Below are 12,175 nucleotides of genomic sequence, written 5' to 3' on the forward strand. Positions count from 1 at the left end.
CCCTAGATGCAGGCACATCTTTTCCACATCGAGTTCTGCCCGCCCAGCCATTCTATGAGCACTTTTAAAAAATGCTTATAGTTCTTTCGAGGTGATGAGATATGCCAGATAGTAACTTTCTTTCTCTTCCCAAATAACTGCATCAAGAGGAGGTAGATTTGATCTGAGGCACAGTATTAAACAAAGGAATATTGAAGCTCTTTTCTACCTGGGTTTTCCCATCTGAAATCTTGTGTATTCCAGGATGCAAAGAAAGTTAAAAAAATAATACGGGCCTTTATAGTACTCCCATAACAAAGAAACCAACACCTCTAGGTTATGGATCTTCTTAAATAGCATGAATGAGCTGGAAGGGGCCTTAAAGGCCTACTAGTCCAGCTCCCTGCTCAAGCAGGAGAACCTATACTATTTACAATACAATACAATAGCAGAGTTGGAAGGGACCTTGGAGGTCTTCTAGTCCAACCCCCTGCCTAGGCAGGAAACCCTATACCGTTTCAGACAAACGGCTATCCAACATCTTCTTAAAGACTTGCAGTGTTGGGGCATTCACAACTTCTGGAGGCAAACTGTTCCACTGATTAATTGTTCTAACTGTCAGGAAATTTGTCCTCAGTTCTAGGTTGCTTCTCTCCTTGATTAGTTTCCACCCATTGCTTCTTGTTCTACCCTCAGGTGCTTTGGAGAATAGTTTGACTCCCTCTTCTTTGTGGCAACCCCTGAGATATTGGAACACTGCTATCATGTCTCCCCTAGTCCTTCTTTTCATTAAACTAGACATTCCCAGTTCCTGCAACCGTTCTTCAAATGTTTTAGTCTCCAGTCCCCCAATCATCTTTGTTGCTCTTCTCTGTACTCTTTCTAGAGTCTCCACATCTTATTTCAGATAAGTGACTGCCTAGACTCTTCTTAAAAACATCCAGTTGATGTTCTTCTTGCTCAAGGAGAAGTTCAACAGCCCTTTTTCCCAGTTGCGCCATCACGTTACAAACTAAATCTTTAAATTCCCCCCCATTTTATCTTTGCAACAACTGAGATAGTGACCAGCCCAAAATGACCAAGAACGCTCTTTAGTCAAGGAAGGATTTGAACCTAGATTTTCCTGGTCTTAGTGTAATACTTTAACTACTGTAATAATATTCTCCCTCGAGGTTCAAGCAGAAGATTTTTCCAACGCAGCTTGAAAACTCCAGGGATTAAAACCTGTTTTAGAAGCAATTCTAAATTTAGAAGAGATTCTATAATTAAGAGGGATGCCAATATTCAGGCAGAGCTTTTGAAAGCATACAAAATATGTGTCTGTTTGGAATGGAGTAATGGAAAGTATCTTAAGGAAATAGATCAAAGAACAACCAAAGATTTCAGTTCTTAAAATGTGACTGTTTTATTAGGGAGGGTGACAATGCATAATAGCATTTTGTATTACGGTCACAGACCAGTGTTAGAAACAAGGAGCATTAAAGAATAGGAATAGGAAGAAAATGACCCTTAAACCTGTTGCTATTTCTACTGCTGTTTTACAAATGTGCTTTGTGAACAAGTGTTTCCTTTGGTCATTTCTGAACCTCCTGACATACAGTTTCAGTAGCTCATCTCAGTCTAACATTGTGAGAGAGGGAGGGAGGGAGGAAGAGGAGGAGGAGGAGGAGGAGGAGGAGGAGGAGGAGGAGGAGGAGAAGAAGAAGAAGAAGAAGAAGAAGAAGAAGAAGAAGAAGAAGAAGAAGAAGAAGAAGAAGAAGAAGAAGAAGAAGAAGAATTGGTGCGATCATAAAATAGAGAAAAATCATAGAAAATGAAAAAGTTCAAGTGCTTTAACAATTTTGGGACTTTAATAATGAAAACAAGACAATATATTACAATTTGTGCTGGATCATCAATGGGCACTCAAGTCTGCCTAATTTTGCAGGCAGTATAACAAAATTTCGCTACACCCAAACAGACTACATCCTACTGATCTGATTAACAGCAGTTGTATCTAAAAACAAAGATGAGCAGTTCCCCAACTGTTTTAGCAAGTCAGGTGTTAAGAAGTGGGTCTGTGAGTCTTTATAGAAAGGACAGTGTAGTAGGATGTGAGCAGGCTGACAAGGCAGATGGAGTACAAGAACAACCTATTGTTGCTTTGGGACCATGATGGCTCAAGAATTGGATTCAACTTGAGGTACAATTGGGACACTCTCTATGGCAAGGACATGTTCCTGCACTGTACTGGGATAGTACTATAGGAAGAAGATCTGTGGATTTAAATGAAGGAGGGCCTCACATCAGAATGGCACAAGAAAAAAAAAATCCAACATGGATGGAAAAGCAATGAGACTGGATTTGAGCAGGGGCCTTCTCAGAGGGTCCAAATGTCAAGATGGCCACCATGACCATGTGATTAAAACTCCGGGCCCATTTAAAGAGTAGGGGTTTTGATCACATGATTATGGCCACCATCTTTGGACTCCTCTCCTTGTGGACACATTTGGATCAGTGGTGTTTAAACAACAAAAGCTTTTATTCTTTCTTAACCCAGTATTTCTTCCATCCAAACCTTCAAACCCCTTACCTATTCACCAAACCCCAACTGTTCACGGATGTAATTAATAACGTTCTCAAGAGACATGGAGGTTCAGGAAATGCTAATGGCCAAAATGACAGCCTCATTAATGCACTGTGAGGCTCTCCACAATTGCTTTTAAATGACCAATAAATAAATAAATAGATAAAATTAGAACTACTGATTGGATTCATCACAACAGTCTCTGGTCTTGAATTACAAACTGCCCTTATCTCGCCTACTTTGGGCTTTGGGCAAAGCTTTTGAGAGGTTCAGAAGATGAGCATCTATTGGTCCTTCCATGGGATGCGCATCAAAGCTACCATAAGGGATCTGATCTCTTTAGCTTTCAAGGGCTGGATAAGCTGCAGGAAAGGCTATGAGAAAGGAAGGGTCAACCAAAGGACCACAGATCAACACCTTCCTTTCCTCACTTAACCTACTTAGTTCATGCTCGTTTTTGGCAGGGCTGTCAAACTCGCATTGTCACGGCGGCATCACATGATGTCTCAGGACTCTTCCCCCCTTTGCATGGCCAGTGCATGAGGCATTTGGCCTGTGGGCCACGAATTTGACAGCCCCGGTGTAGATGGTAGCAGATAAAGGCAGAATAAAAATGTAAACCTGAGAATGCTACTGAATTTCATACCCTGAGGCCAGTTACAAACAATGAACCATCAATGTCAACGTAGCCAAACGTCGAAAATACTTGGAGTACCTAAACATTACATATGGATTCTTGCAAGGATATGATTTCTAAGTTCATCACAATTGACCATCATATACAATGGGATGTAGGACATAGAATAATAGGGGAGGAAAGGACCTTTAAAGTCTCCTAATTCAACTTCCTGTCAAGCAGGAGACCCTATACCAGGGTTGGCAAACCTTTTCAGCACCAAGTGCCAAAACAAGCACGCGCACCGGAAACCAGAAGAGCAGCCGCCCGGCACGCATGCGCACGCCGGGAAGATGATCTTCCAGTTTCTGGCATGCACACTGGCCACCTAGTCTTCCGGTTCCAACTAGCATAAAAACTAGTTGGCCAGTGCACACGCACGCACCAGAAACCGGAAAATCATCTTCCCGGCACGCGCATGCACACGGGGCAGCTGATCTTCCAGTTTCCGGCGCTCCTGTGCATGTGAAAACCAGCTGGCCAGCGCGCCGGAACCCAGAAGAGCAACGGGTGACGGTTCACATGCCCGGAGACATGGCTCTGCATGCCACTTCTGGCACGTGTGCCATAGGTTCTCCATCATGGTCCTATACCATTTTGGACAAATGGTTGTTCATCTCTTCTTGAAAACCTCCAGTGTTGGAGGCAAACCATTCCACTGATTAATTGTTCCCACTGTCAGGAAATTTCTCCTCAGTTGTAAGTTGGATCTCTCTTTAATGATCTTCCCCTTGTTACTTCTTGTTTTGCCCTCAGGGGCTTTGGTGAGTAGGTCGACATCTTATTCTCCGTGACAGCTTGGAAGGCTGCGACCATGTCACCTCTAGTCCTTCTCTTGAATGTACAATCATTCCGTTTCAATGCAATACTGTTCCTAACCAGCCAGCCAGCCATGCCTTCTTCCGGGCTATGTCACTTCCTTCCTGCTCAGTTTTCTACTCCCAGTGTGCAGCAACAAGCAATCCATCATTTCATGGCTGTGTTTTCTGACATTTCTCCTTCTTTGTCTCACTTCCAAACATCAACCTGCAGGGACTGAGCAAATACCTCTTCCCTGAGGTCCAGACTGAACTTTTGCATGAAATTAGCCTAAGGGCTGCCCAGAGCCCCAGTCAGATATTGCCAGCTTCTGCATGATATCATTTCTCTTTGTTCTGGGCCTGTCAGGGCTTGATAAATGGAAATCCTTGTGTGTTGTCCTTACTAATTAGTGCATTGCGACAAAGAGGAGGGAGGAGAGAGAAATAATTGATGGGAGAGAGAAATAATTGACAGTTGCAGCCTCTAAAAGATCCTGGAGTACCAATCACCCAATTGGGTATGGTTTTTTTTTTTGTTGTTGTTGTTGCTTTGCAATTTTTCAGGTTGTGCTCAAGGCTTTGGAGAGACATCAGTGTAGGTGCACAGAAAGACTTTACCACCGTGCTTTGTTCATTTTCTGTATTTCATTCTGTACTTCACCTTGAAGCACCAAGAGGTTGCAAGGTGAAACAATCGAGCCTTGGAAGCTCTGTGGCCACGAAAAAGAAAACAAAAGAGGCCAGGAACTGGGTACGTCTAATTTAATGAAAAGAAGGACTAGAGGTGACATGATAGCAGTGTTCCAATATCTCAGGGGCTGCCACAAAGAAGAGGGAGTCAGCCTATTCTCCAAAGCACATGAGGGCAGAACAAGAAGCAATGGGTGGAAACTTGTATTTTTTGGAGTATAAGAAACATCTTTTTCCCTCAAAAAAGAGGTTGAAAATCTGGTTGTGTCTTATACACTGAATACAGCATTTTTTGCCTCCCGAAGCCCCATCACCTTCACCAAAATGGCCGTGCAGAGCCTGTAGAAGGCTTTCAGAGAGCTCCTGGGGGCTGGGGAAGACAGAAATGAGTGAAAAATGGGCAATTTTCCCCAATTTTGCCCTCCCCAGCCCCCAGGAGTACTCTATAAGCCTCCTAAAGGCTATGCATGCATTTTAAAAAAACGGACCTGTTTTTGCGAAAAACGGCCCATTTTTTGCTTGTTTTTTGGGGGGCCACACCCCCCAGGAACACTCTGCAAGTCCCCTAAAGGGTATTCATGCCTTTTTGGGGGGGGGGGGAAACGGGCCCGTTTTTGCAAAAAATGGGCTGTCTTTGGGAGGTTTGCCGAGTGCAAAGCCCTTTTTTTAAAAAAAATTGCCTCTTCAAAACCTTGGTGTATCTTATATTCCAGTGTGTCTTATACTCTGAAAAATACAGTAATCAAGGAGAGAAGCAACTTAGAACTAAGGAGAAATTTCCTGACAGTTTGAACAATTAATCAGTGGAACAACTTGCACCCAGAACTTGTGAATGCTCCAACACTGGAAGCTTTTAAGAAGAGGTTGGATAACCATTTGTCTGAAGTGGTGTAGGGTCTCCTGCCTAGGCAGGGGGTTGGACTAGAAGACCTCCAAGGTCCCTTCCAAATTTGTTGTTCTCTCCTATATAAAGGTTGCTTCGATATTATTAGCCCAACATTCTCTAAGTCAGTGTTTCTCAACCTTGGCAAAAGCTGGCTGGGGAATTCTGGGAGTTGAAGTCCACAGGACTTAAAGTCACCAAGGTTGAGAAACACTGCTCTAAGTGGTGTCCCCCTGAGACTCTCAGAATCATCAGCCCATTCTCAGAATTATAGCTCCATTTACAGGAAAGATGGTTGGAAAGATGGTTTTGCCCTTATTTAATCAAGCATCTCACCTCTACTCCCTACTAAAGTAATCCTGGGAATCAGGGATGGGTTGCTGCTGGCATTACTGCCGGTTCGGGGCATGTACAATTTTGCACACGAGCATTCATTTTACTGGCGCGTGCGCAGTTGCCCAAAAATAGGTCTGTGCATGCGCAGAACATTAAAAAATGGGGGGGGGGACCATGCCACACTAATTGGGGAACCAGTTTGGAGGCATGGCAGGCGTAGGTTGCTGCCAGTTCCGGCTACCAAGACCGGCAAACCACTACCGGTTTGGCCGAACCGGTCCGAACCGGTAGGAACCCACCTCTGGTGGGAATTCTTGACTTATGACTAATCGCTTAGTGACCATTCAGTTACCATGGATCCCTTGGCAGTTACTAATGTCTAAAGTTCTGATAGTTATCCCACACATACACACTCCCCCAGTGGTCACCAGTCATCACCAGCCCACATTTACAGCTGTTGGCAGAGTCCTGTGTTCACATGACCATGCTGGCTCAGGAATTCTGGGAGTTGAAGTTCACACATCATAAAAGGGCCATAGTTCTCTCCCCCTCCCCCCCCCCTTCTAAAGAATGCCAAGCTGGAGAAATCTTGAGGTTAGGCTAACACCAGAGTAAAGATAAGATTTAAGACTCGTTGGTTTTATTTTAAAAATTCAAAGCAGTCAAGAAAGCAAGTCAAGATGCGGCCTGCAAAAGACTGGGTCACACAGCAGTAGGAAAACCGATTGGTCTCCGGATACACTTCAAGGTGCTAGTCGTCACTTAAAAAGCCCTTCATGGTATTGGACCTGGGTACTTGAGAGACCGCCTGCTGCCAATTACCTCCAATAGACCGATTAGATCCCACAGATTAGGCCTCCTCCAAATTCCATCCGCCGGACAATGCCGACTGGTGACTACCCGGAGGAGAGCCTTCTCTGTGGCTGCTCCGACCCTCTGGAACGAGCTCCCCGTGGAGATTCGAACCCTCACCTCTCTCCAGGCCTTCCGAAAAGCCACTAAAACCTGGCTGTGTCGGCAGGCCTGGGGTTGGTGAGTTCCCTTCCCCTCTCGATTGTGTGTCTGTTGGTTATTTTAAATGCTTGTATTTGTAGTTATTGTGTTTCCCTTCCCCTCTTGGGTTTGAGAGCCGCCCTGAGTCCCGCTGGGAATAGGGTGGCATATAAATAAACCTAAACCTAAACCTAAAACAATTTTTAAAGGCCTTTTCACCCTACAGCACCCCCAACAGCCTACCAATCATTCTCCCTTCAGCATTGGCTTCAAAGGTGTGGAAAAGAAGGAGAAAGAGGATGTGTATAGCTAAACCTCTGTGAAACCTTCTTAAGTAATCCGAATTATTGCATTTTTTTTTGCCAGATGTTCATCTGGATCTTACAGATACATAAAGGGAATCTGGAATGTACAAATAACCTCAAATGGACAACCCCCCCCCCCAATAATCTTATTATCACAGCAACACTATAACACAGTCTCCAGTCTGCTACCATCTCTTAGTGCCTCATCTAAGCAACATACCGTTCACAGTGGTGTAAGCTTTTTCCAAGGTGGGTATCCATCTAGGGGCTACGTTGTACATCAGGGAAAGAAAAGAGAGAAGGGGCAATGAGTGAGTAGGGTTTTTGCTCTTTGGGCAAGCAAAAAAAAAAAGAGTAGAAAATCAACGTGCAATGTTGTGGCTAACACGCACACACGCAAGCACAGATTCTGAAAAATTCTGGGATTGGGCCTAAAACTACGAAGTTGAAGAGAAACTTGGGTTTAAGCAGATAAAGATTGATACAGTAGAACCTCTGGTCACGAATGCTTCTGACCAAATCGACTTGAGAGACCGCCTGCTGCCAATACCTCCCACAGACCCATTAGATCTCACAGGGTTGGCCTCCTCCGGGTGCCATCTACCAGCCAATGCCACCTGGCTATTACCCGGGGGAGGGCCTTCTCTGTGGCAGCTCCGGCCCTCTGGAATAAACTCCCCGCAGGGATTCGGACCCTCACCTCTCTCCAGGCCTTCCGAAAAGCCGTCAAAACCTGGCTTTGCCGGCAGGCCTGGGGGTGATGAGTTCCCTCCCCTCTCGACATGTATGGTTGTGCGACTGTTGTTCGCCGCCCTGAGTCCTCCCGGAGAAGGGCGGCATACAAATAATAAAATTCTATTCTATTCTATTCCGACCCAAAAATTCACAAAATTTTTGAATCTGGTCACCAACACATACTCAGGTGGCAATCAAACACGGCCACAGCTGATTTCCTTTTTTTTTTTTTAAAGCGCCAAACAACAGCGACCTTGTGTGGCCGCTGCATTCATTTTGGTTAGGTTCGGGTCACAACCAAATCGGGTTGCGACCAAAGTTATGGAACAAATTATGGTCGTGATCAGAGGTTCTACTGTATGGCAGAGGCACAATGCATCCGCTAGAGTGGTGGGTTCCGGATCCCGTCGCAACGGGTATGCTGCGACGGGGCTGGCGTCCACCACGGGCACGTGCGCTGCTCACACATGTGCATCCACCACCCTGTGACGCTGCAGCTGCTTGGCGGAGATCACTCAGGTGCAGTACGCTGTGCGTGTGTGCACAAATGGCCCGGTTAGCTCAAATAGAGGTAAGGAACAAGGGCAGATGGATGAGCCGTCCAAAGCACCATTCTGGTATGGTGGCTGCTGCTCCCAGCTATCACTGATCCGCCCGTACCGGGGCGTACTGGCCAGAACCCACCACTGATCCGCTAGCTTCTTTGATGCTATTGGGGTATTGCACTAAATGAAATTTTCTAAAGAACTGGGGACTAACTTGGATACAGAACGCCCTGATATCTCTCTTTAAAGTGGGAGGTGGCAGTACCACCTAGCATCCCATTTATGCCACAGTACCCAGATATATTTTTTTTTGGTCTTTTGATGACCCCATAATCCCTTACATCGGGGTGTAATTAGGGCAACTGACTGGAGCTGTTTTCTGGCCAGATGCCCTTCCTGTCGCCAATGCAGAGTTCGCAGGAGATAATTATTCATTGTGCCCAGAGAAAGAAATATCTGCCGCTACCTAGGAATGAACTCACAGCCTCCTGTTTGTGAGAGCTCCACCTCTAGGCCACTCCCCACAGCCTCCAGATTGCATTATTGAAATACAATCCAAAATGGCCAAATTATGATAGCTTGGTTTCTACCTATTTTGTTGGTTTGGGGATAATGGGAAGGGAAGAGGAAGTCTCGCCTAGCAAAGAACTTCTATCCCCACCCTTAACATAGCCACAAAACACCCAAATTTTGGCCACACCTTTTCTCAATTTAGAACATCCCAAGATGGCTTCCTCCAGCGTTTCGGAAAATTGAGAGGCTGAGTTAGGTTCTCCCACACCTACCCACTCCCAATTTAGTGTTTCCCAAATCAACAGGCATGGCAAAGATCCTAGAGAGCTATAGGTAGTCAATGCAAGTAACACAAACGACCAATGGTCTTGACGGGATTTAGAGCAGTGATTCTCAACCTTTTTTGGGCCATGCCCCACCTGAGCGTCTCTAAAATCATGATGACCCCCCCCCATGACATATAATTCTTACTTTACTCAAAAAGTGAACTCTATTCACACGGAGGAAGCCTAAATGGCCATTAATGTGGTTTAAACAAGGTTCAAATTGCCCCCATTAAAAATCAAATCCCCCCCCCCCGGAGCATGGGCCAGGGGTGGGTTCCAGCAGGCACTACTGCCAGTTCGCTTATGTGCGTGCCGTCCACGCACTTTGCATGCATGCATGCCCTTGATGCGTGCTCCACGTGCATGTGCAGTGCAATAAAAATTCTTCTGCACATGCGCAGAAGCAAAAATCAAAATGATGGTGCCTACGGCATCACCCGGAGAACCAGTTCGGGGGCGTGGCAGGCCTGGATCGCTGCCAGTTCCAGTGACCCACGCCGCCAAACCACTACCGGTTCAGCTGAACCGGTTTGAACCGGTAGGAGCCCACCACTGGCGTGGGCCCCATGTTAGGCCTCACTGATCTAGAGCAAAGATGGCGAACATTTTTGGCACCGAGTGCCCAAACTAGAATATGTGTGCATGTATGGGGCGGAACACCAGAAATGCAAAGACCAGCTGGCTGGGACACGCATGCCTGTTTTGGGGGCTGTTTTCAGGCCATTTTTTGGAGGTCCGGCACCCGCGAAGACCAGCTGGCCAGCGTGCATGTTGGCGCAGGAAACCAGAAGAGCAGCTGGTGACAGCGCACGTGCCGACAGAGAGGGCTCTGTGTGCCACCTCTGGCACCCATGCCATAGGTGCCATTTGCCATCATGGATCTAGAGCAATTCTCAGTATTTTTAGGAAAGAGCTGAAAGAGACAGAGGAAGGCTAAGGAAAGAGGAAAGTGGAAGGGAATGGAAAGGGAAAAAGAAGGGGAAGGGAAGGGAAATGGGAAGGGGACAGGGAAGGAAGGGAAGGGGAAAGAGAAGCAGAGGGGGAGGGGAAGAAATGGGGAGGGGAAGGAGAAGGGAAAGAGGAGGGGAGGGGGAAGGGAAGCAGAGGTATGACTTTCCTCATGGAAATCTATTGTTATACGACCTCTTTAGCAGTGGCGGGTTGCAGGTGGTACACCCCGGTACAGGCATACCGGAGCCTGCCCGGAGCACCGGATACCATCCTGGTACGGTGCTCTGGAGGGCCCACCCATCCGCCCGAGCTCCTTACTGATCTTTTAAGTTTTTGGCGCTTCCGTGAATGCGCATGCACATACAGCACTCTAACGGGATCCGGAACCCACCACTACTCTTTAGCCTTTCTCCATTGTGAACAAAGACACAATATTAATGGGTGTGCATACTGTAGGTGTACATGCAATAGAGGATTTAAAAAAAAAACAACCTGTTTTTTTGCATAAACCAAGGGCCTGTAGCACATCACAGAGCCAATGTCTCAGTTTGCATTATGCTAGCTCCCAAAATAACCCACCCCATTATCATTTAACATTATCATATGTTGCGTTCTAGGCCACTGTGGAACTACGTATTTCCTTTTTCAATACTTAATACACTTTTCCACTGCTATGGTGGGGGGGGGGAGTAGTAGTAGTAACCACAAGGAGCTTACAAATAGAAGAGGACGGACCCTGCCTGAATTTCCTGTCAAACTCTGTTAACAAGAAAAAGTGTTTCCCTACTTAAAGAGCTTCACTTTACAGCAGAGATGGGGAACGATGGCCCTTTTATGACCTTGTGGACTTCAAATCCCAGAATTCCTGAGCCAGCTGGCTCAAGGAATTCTGGGAGTTGAAGTCCACATGGTCATAAAAGGGCCATAGTTCCCCATCTCTACTTTTCAGTATTCTTATATAATAATCCCGACAAGCTGCTTCATGACAAAGAACCGCCGCAATTGAGCCCAATATTTCTGTCGCTAAGTGGGACATTTGTTCAGTGAGTCCCCCCCCCCCCGCATTTTATGACTTTTCTTGCCACTTCTGTTAAGTGAATCCCTGCAGTTGTTAAGTTACTAACAGTGAATCTGGCTTCCCCATTGACTTTGCTCGTCAGAAGGTCGCAAAAGGGGATCACGCGGCCCCCGGGACACAGCAACCATCAAGCATAGGCGTCCATTGCCAATCGTCTGTATTTTGATCACATGACCACGGAGATGCTACAATGGTCGTGTGAAAAACATTCGCTACGTCACTTTTTTCAGTGCTCTTGTAACTGGTGACTAAATGAACTGTTGTAAGTTGAGGGTTATCTGTATCGAAGTTAGGGTTAATTATTCAGGTTTGGAGGAGGTAACACCAGCATGTCTGATGATCATCCTACGCATATCAAGTCATCCAGCATGCAGCCTTAAAACGAACAAAATCCATGGAGCACCAGAACCTCAATGGAAATGTATAGTAATTACACAACTAAGTGAGTGTTGTGTTTAAACAAGAAACAGGGTTGCAGTTACATTCATTTCTATCCCTCGCTCTCTGATTCTGCAGCAGGGGTGTCAAATTGAATTTTCTTTGAGGGCCAGATCAGCATTGTAATTCTCCTCCGCGAATGTAAAATGGCGAATATAAAGTTATAACCGGGTTTGCTGGAATACCATCCCGAAAATACACTAGACGAAAGAGGAAAATAGGCACCCACAACAACAGAAGGGGAAAGGAAGAGAGGGAGAGGAGAGGAGAAGAGAGGGAAGGATTCAGGGTTGACTCAGCCTTCCATCCTTCCGAGATGGGTAAAATGAGGACCCAGATTGTTGTTGGGGGCAACAGGCTG

General features: G+C 46.0%; 1 protein-coding gene across 2 annotated transcripts in view; it reads right to left on the reverse strand.

The window, feature by feature from the left end:
- The window catches only part of GTF2IRD1 (GTF2I repeat domain containing 1), a 169,149-nt gene that overhangs the window by 15,830 nt on the left and 141,144 nt on the right, over positions 1 to 12,175 (reverse strand). The window contains exon 22 of one of the 2 annotated variants that reach the window (XM_087717209.1): positions 7,449 to 7,496. The exons of the other annotated variant lie outside the window; for it this stretch is intronic. Within the exon in view, the coding sequence (XP_087573335.1) occupies positions 7,449 to 7,496 (48 nt within the window). The remainder of the gene's footprint in view (positions 1 to 7,448; positions 7,497 to 12,175) is intronic. 2 annotated transcript variants of the gene reach the window in all.

Source organism: Thamnophis sirtalis, unplaced genomic scaffold, assembly GCF_051295495.1.
Source record: "Thamnophis sirtalis isolate CommonGarterSnake01/CBP01778 unplaced genomic scaffold, rThaSir2_p1.2 scaffold_6, whole genome shotgun sequence".
NCBI lineage: Eukaryota > Metazoa > Chordata > Lepidosauria > Squamata > Natricidae > Thamnophis > Thamnophis sirtalis.